This window comes from Telopea speciosissima, chromosome 2 (genome assembly GCF_018873765.1).
Source record: "Telopea speciosissima isolate NSW1024214 ecotype Mountain lineage chromosome 2, Tspe_v1, whole genome shotgun sequence".
NCBI classification, from domain to species: Eukaryota; Viridiplantae; Streptophyta; class Magnoliopsida; order Proteales; family Proteaceae; genus Telopea; species Telopea speciosissima.
Genome location: NC_057917.1, coordinates 8,781,413 through 8,789,062, shown reverse-complemented (window position 1 = coordinate 8,789,062; position 7,650 = coordinate 8,781,413). Strand labels below are relative to the sequence as shown.

The window sequence follows — 7,650 nt, the reverse complement described above, 5'->3', positions numbered from 1 at the left end:
GGGTAATATCGTTTTTTGTTTTTTATTCTTAGCCAAATTTGCGGGTTTGCTGAGTTAATATGTTTAACCTTAAAAGTTGGACCGGTTTTGCCGTCTACAATATATTACTATTTCTGCAAACACATAGCATGTTCATATGAAAAGGGGAAGAAAAAAAGATTGATGAGAAAGGAGTGATAGCGAGAATGCTTTCCACCATATTAGCTCCGCCGATGATGTCTTTTCCAATCATAATTTTAAGGGATGTAGTTTTATGTCCGGGAGTGTGGCCTATGCCATCACTCCCATGAGTCTATCTTTCTCCTCAAAACAAGGGGGCAAAGGTGTCTTTTCATATGGGAGGAGAGAGATAGACTCATGGGACTGCTGGCGTCGGCCAAACTCCCGGACAGAATTCTTTTTCCCTAATTTTAAATATTACAAAAAAACCAGCAAGATAGAGAGATTTCTAGAGTTTGGTAGGGTAACAATACAAACAAATACAATATAGTAAAGAGGAGGGGATGATGATGGGCAACATTGTCTCCTTCTACAATAATGCCTTCCACCATCATTTCAACATAATCAATGCCTTCTCCTAAAACTCTTCCACACAATAATGCAAACCAACAAGGAGAGATAGTGTGAGACAATGAGTTGGGTAACGAAATATAAAGAGAAAGAACCATCAGTTTCTTCTCCAGAAACATTTCCTTTTACAGTTTCCCTCTTGTCCATACCGGTGACCAGGAGAGATTAGCGAGACTGTGTATCCAAATAGACATATAGAGAAAGATAAGTTAAGAAGGATACAAAGCACGAGATATAGGAAGAAAGATAGAGAGGAAGAAGGACATACATAAAGTTTGATATGTAAGAGAGAGCAAGAAGAAGAATAGCCTAGGTGTCTTCTCAACAATAATCTCCTTCGTTGGCTACAACTTCAATTTCTTCTCTGACAACAATCTCAATTTTCCTTCTAGGGTTCCCTTGAATTTCAGTACAAGTCCATCGCTCAAATACGATTTGTATTAGTATTTAGGAGTTTCGAATTCATACTTGGGATATATTGTATATTTAAATCAATGGAGACGAAAGAGAAAGTATACCTTCATTAGTCTTGTATGTATATTTACAAGATAACACACCATGTATATATTTGACCAGTGTACTACATGATTTTACACATGGGCTTTTATTTCGATGGCACAGATCTAATCATATTGATCCAAGGGACGCCAAAAAAAAAGTGGTTGAATGGATTCTTCCTCCCCCACATGCAAACGAAACTTTTGCTTTGTGGAAACATTGAAATCTTAAAAATTCCTTTGGTTTTTATACAACCATCCTATTTTTTCCCATCACGGGTGTGGTTGAACAAACAGGAACAATTCACCCACTTTAAAAAGTACACATGCATAGGTACACACCTTTTTCTCGTATTTTTTATTAGTATTCCAGAATTTTTTTATATTTTAATGAGCAAAAAAAAATTCTAAGCCGTTGGGATAGGGTACACTAGCGCCTCTAAGTCTATAGCTCTCCTCCTCACATGAAATTACCTCACTACTCTCCAATGTAAGATACCACTTTATCGCACCTCATTGGTGTGTTCCTCTATGCCGCTTGCTGAGAGAACCCTCTCCTTATTTTAATTTTATTTTGTCATTTGGCAAACTCTATTTGGGCTATAATTTGACATGTGAACAAGGGAGGGAGTCTACTTGTCCAGTAAATTTCAACCTCATCTCTCTAACCTACCACAGGACAATAAGGTACAGATTTGGAAACCCTTATCCTTTAGATTTAGACCCATTCAATTTTATTCAAAACTTCAGTTTAGCTCAAGTATATTCTTAGCCCATCGAGTGGTTTTCTTTAGACTTTGATTTCATACATTTACATTCAATTAAGGATTGTACACACTCTCACTCTTAGAGCATGTTCAAAGATTGAGAGTACGAGTTCGTTTGAATATGCTATTCTTATCATGTTCGGTCTGCCAGGCCCCCATTTTTAAACTGGCCAATTTCCATCCTGTCTTTGTAGTCCTAAAAAACCCAAAATAGAGAACTTTTTAATACACCAGTTTGTGACATCTGATTGCCTTTCAAATGCTATAATTTTGTATATAGTTCCTTCAAAATATTCTTTGCTTTATGTGGAATAGTCTATAGTTGTAAAATAAAAGAATATTGAGACTCAAGCTTTGGTTGTTTCAATGAATCTCCAAATAATGAATCATTTTTAAGGAGTTCTTGATAGAAGACTTCTGTTATTGTATGAAATTCATGAGGGGAAGCATCTCCAGTAGGGGTGAAATAGGGTCGGGTTGTCTAAAACCCTAGCCCAACCCTGAGCCCTCTTAACTCAGCCTAAGTCCAGTCCGCCCTTGAGGTCGGGCTGACATATCTCAACCCAGGCCCAACGTTGTCGGACTCAACCCAACCCAGCCCGGCCCTGATTTGCCAGGCCCTGATTGAACATGTTTTTCTGTTCTAATTGTGATGAAGATACAATCAAGGCATCAACCTTTGAAGTGGATTGCAGTATACAGTTTACAGTGGATAGCAAGTTAGCACGTGAGAACATGTTGTCCGAGCCATTTTGCTCCACCTTCTTGCAGACAATATTTGAAGATAAGTAGAGGAATGTACTCCTATAACCTTTGTTATTCTTAACAGTATATACTGGTTTGTAACAATTCAAACTACTGCCTACTTATTTGAGGGCCAAACATGAGAACTCGGATAATTTGGAATGGAATCATGGAAAGAAACGCAAGGAAAATAGGAAGTTAGAACAGTCTCAGAAACTTACTTAATCAGATTTTTTCAAAAAGATATAATGTGTAGAGACCAGATGTCCACCTTATCTCCGTAAATCTCTCTTTACTCTTCTGAATGAAAAAACAGAACCTGAAAGAAGGATCACTATGAGTATAAAAAGAATGCCCAGAAAACAAAAAGAATATAAAGATGCTTGGAGATGTGAATCGCATATATATATTTATTGTGATTGAGTTATTTTGGAAGTCATTCAGAAACCAAAATCCACAAGCATGATAGGCCAGTTGTTGAGCTGGACTGTAAGATGTCATAAGGCCCATAACACATTCAGCTTGAGCAGAGTGTGGTCCACAATGGTAAGAAATAGCAGAGAAGAGGGAGATCGAGAGAGCAGCTATGGAGGTTACCATCGTTTAACCCTCTAAGTTTTCTTCCAAGCGGTGCCACTGCTGCCTCGCCTACCTTGGTATAGGCGCTTAGGGTTTCGCAGAGAGAGAGAGAGAGAGAAGAGCAACAACTATGCTTCGCCTACCTTGGTATAGCCGCTTTAGCTTTTCTGTTTTCTTCCCTGCTGTGGTGCTGCCTCACTGCCTCAGTGCATCGTCTACCTTGGTTTAGTTGTTAGGGTTTTGCTAGGTGTTTCGTTTCTCATTCAATTAGTCAATTGAGTGACCGACTAATCACTATTTTTGGGGTTAATTATCTTAGACCCCTTTTTTGGTAATCAGTAGAATGAATTAATGAATACATAATTAGACACTAAACAACCATATCATAACACAAGGTTGGGTCGGGTCGAGCCGGGCTTAGCCCGAGGTCTCAACCCTGGCCCTGGGCATTAAATCAACCCTAACCGACCTTTAGGGTTGAAAAATCCAGCCCTAGATAGTTGTCAAGGCGCCTCGATGAACCAAGGCGAGTGAGGGGGCCAGAAACCAAGTCGACACCAACAAGGCGACAAGGCGTCGCCTTGGCGAACAATGCGACACCAGGATTTAAAGCATGACAAAGGCGCCTTGCAACTATGGCCCATACCCTATTCAGGCTCAGGGCGGACTCGACCGATAGGGCCAAACTTATACCCCTAATCTCTAGTAACAACCTTGATGTAAAATACCTCTCCACCCTCCCAAACAAAAAAAAATGATGCAGAAATTATGTCATCTGATCTTTCTAATACAAAAAGTTGATGACCAATTTACAGATCTATTAGGGGTTGTTCTAGGCTCAGGATGAAGGGGAGGTTTTAAGGGATGCTAAAATTTAATAAACATGGTAAAGAATATGTTTCTTTGGTTTTACTGGATGGTTTGGGCACATTCATCCATACAAATTTGTGTCTAGGGGGAAAAAAAACAGAAAAAGAGAAAATGTTGATGGAACCAAAGTTGGTGAAAAAGAAATCGTGACCTCATTTTTTTGCCCTTTAAAATAACACACTTTTTTTAATTGAGAATAAATCCTGTCATTTTACATGGACAATGATGGTTCTCGAAAATGTCATTTGGTCCGATTTAAATTTCAATTTAGGATTAATTTCATGAAATAGTCAATAAATAGATTTTTGGTCAAGAAACTAAAATTGTTTTGGTTGCATCAATTTGAAATATTTTAAGAATACGAAATCCATTTAGTTCAATTTTTGAAAATAAATTCTCTAAATTTTTTGGGGAGAGGGTGGTGGTGGTAGCATGGCCGGGGCAGGGGGCAGGGCAGGGCTAAGAAGGTGGTGGCATAGAAATAGAGTGATTTGCTTTTGTTTCTTTTTAAATTGGTCAAATGACAAATTTACCATACTATTAACACATGCTCATTAAAGTGGAGCGCTAAATAGACTTGAAATTGATTTCAATTTCAATATTAAAACTAATGGAAAACTATTACACAATTTCTGATGTATAAGGTGAAAAAATCATACCAAACACCACAATTTCAATTTATGTCTTCATGAAATTGAAATAAACGTCATAACAAAACAGCCCTTATTTCAGTCACACGGTAGCTTGAATGCTACAGAAATTTTATGGGCAAATAGACCAAGAGGAATTTTTATCCTGCCCAGTATAATTGTCCAATTCCTCTCATAGGGAGGCGGAAATGATGACTTAACCTCACTCGGGCAGGGGGTTAGGTTGTCATTTCCGACCCCCTATGAGAGGAACCAGATAATTGATCCAGACAGGGAACTGGAGAGAAAAATAACCAAACCAAGAGTCTCCTATTCACATGACAAATTTTAATCTAAAAGATTTTTTTATTTTTTTTCTGATGAAAAGTCTAAATAGAATTTGCCAAGTGGAAATATAGAACTTTGAAATATCAGAACTGCAAGAGAATACACAATAGTGGTCAGAGTACCAAACCATGTTTTCCATCCAATCGTCAGGGTAACCACATCACCATTACACATAATGCAAATAGATGGGCTGAACCTGTTAGGCTTTACCACACCTGTTACTTCTAGCATTCACCTATTCTACATCAAAACAAAAGAGCCTAGAGATTACTTCAAGTATTCACAGTAGGCTCTGTTTGATTGCAAGGGAAAATAAATGGAAAAGAAATGAAATTTACAAAATTTAAAAGGAATTTTACTTTACATCAACACAAAAATTACATCTGACAAATATCATTATTAAATACAGTATGAAATTTAGTTAATTTACACCATCATGTGGATAATAATTATAAAAGTTTCTTTTCTAGGTTTGAATATTTCATTTTCATATATCATAAAAAAAATCATTTGCCCTCCTTTTAATTTCCCAAGCAACCAAGCAAAGCATAGAGATTCTGGTTTTTCTCAACCATATGGTTCATATCACAAGTATAGCTTACTAAAAACCCTATAAGGCTTCGTTTGATTGCAAGGGAAACTGAAGGGCAAGAAAGTGAAAATTTTTAAAACCTGATACAATTTTTGTAATCAATCTCCACAGAGTTATGTCACCAACTCCAAACCATTTCCCATATTTGATTATTTTTAATCACTTTAAGTTGCATTTAAACCCCTTGGATTTGAAAAATAAATTAAAAATTACATCTAAAAAACATCTTTACTAAATATAGTAAGAAATCCTTTATAGGTTTGAAAATTTTTACTTCGCTTCCCTCTTTCCCTCGCAACCAAAGGGAGCTTATATTTGACAAAAAAAAAAAAAACCCACCGAAAAATTCAATCTGAACCAACACTACCAGGATGGTTCCATCCACTGATCCATCCCCCAACACCCCAACCACCAAAACAGAAAAACAAAGGAAACAAAAAGGGGGAGCTTCAGCTGCCATAGACAACCAGTAAACCCTAGAAAAAAAGAGAACTTTGGTCCAAAACTGCTTTCGGAGAGGAACCCTTTTTTTTTGTAGGGGAGGGTAGATGACTGTGAGAGGAACCATGCTGTGGCAAATTGCAGTATATGAGAATCTGAAACGAGGACTATAACAGGCCAAAACAGAGACTATTCGTTCAAAATACCAAATGAAATGAACCAAGAGAATAATGAACGGAAACAAAAGCCTGAATAACAACAGAGCAATAAGGATAATAACCATACCAACCTAAAATCCAATCACTGATAGGAAAGATTACGGTAAATTAACATATGCTAAACATTCAATCACCGATTACTGTACATATAACATATGCCAGACATTCAATTGCCACCACCATTAATGACCAAAGAGGTCATTGGCTTCAATAAGGCAGACTCTCACTCCTGAACAACTGCAATCTCTTGGTCAACCCTCCAGTAGTTTGCATCATTAAACTCAAATATCCCTGGCCCATCCTCATTGTGCTTCTCCTTTTCTGGCGCCTTCGGGGAAAGATTCCTCTTCAAAGGCCCAGCTTCCCCGACTATCCCCTCTTTCAGTGCTTGCTCCATTGCCCTCTCCGTACCTTCTAACTCCACACCAACAAATTCCACATCCTCCTCAAACAATGAAGGCACAGTTCTTCTTCTAGTGGCATCATTTCCAGTTTGCCTGGCACTGGCATCAATGATGCTCATACCATTCGATAATTTGACTTCACCATTTGACAGAGAGTTGCCTGCAGGCCCAGTGGGGCTGGAAAGATCAACTTCTGAAACGTAAGAGTCACTAAAAGGATTTCTACTAGATCCATCAATCTGCAAATCTGCAGACTCTTGCCATCCCACCCAATCAGGCAAAGATCTATCATGAAATGGATTGTTGTCTGCAGTAGCATACTGGAAGAAATCCAGATCACCTGAAGCACTTGCTTTTTCATCGCGAGGGTTCGCATCTCCTTTATTTGCAGGATCACTTCCTGTACATCCATTCAGGAAATTGGAGCTAGAGCTGGATGCCCCGTTGCCTGAAGCCATGCCATTAACAAACTCCTCGTCCTCCCCAACAACCACTTCATCATCACTGCTGCTACTGCCACCATTTGCAGGCCCATTCAAATTAATCTCATCCATTGTCCCAGAGAGCGAGGTGCTCAGAGGCTCATTACCAACTCTGTCTTCTTGGAAAGCAAACCAGTTGGAATTTGTGAACAAGCTGCTGAAACATGAAACTAAGAATTGCGTCAGCCATCAGCAGTGAGCTAAGTTAATACCAATCACATCTAAGGTATTGCAAAGAATATCTGAAAATTTATAATTTCAATAAACAATGAGTACTATTGATCTCAACTAGAGAGAATCAATGTAACCCAAGACAACTTTTTATGTGGTAAAGTTTGGTTAATAGTTACCAGACCATTTGATGAGGAGGTGAGGGATCTGACAAGAAAGTTGAGAGGGGATAAAGCTCCTGGCATGGATGGTTACAATCGAGCTTTTAAAAAAACTGTCGGCACTTTTTGGGTCAAGAAGTAATGAGAGTTATTCAGGGATTCTATAAAGATGGCGTC

At 38.3% G+C, this 7,650-nt stretch overlaps 1 protein-coding gene across 2 annotated transcripts in view; it reads right to left on the bottom strand.

Annotated features, from left to right (window-relative positions):
* Positions 1–6,286: 6,286 nt before the first annotated feature.
* Positions 6,287–7,650, bottom strand: part of LOC122651323 (serine/threonine-protein phosphatase 6 regulatory subunit 2-like) — a 34,820-nt gene continuing 33,456 nt past the window's right edge. The window contains exon 19 of one of the 2 annotated variants that reach the window (XM_043844672.1): positions 6,287–7,298. In XM_043844672.1, the coding sequence (XP_043700607.1) occupies positions 6,479–7,298 (820 nt within the window). In that variant the 3' untranslated portion in view covers positions 6,287–6,478. The remainder of the gene's footprint in view (positions 7,299–7,650) is intronic. The other variant, XM_043844673.1, reaches the window with a different exon arrangement.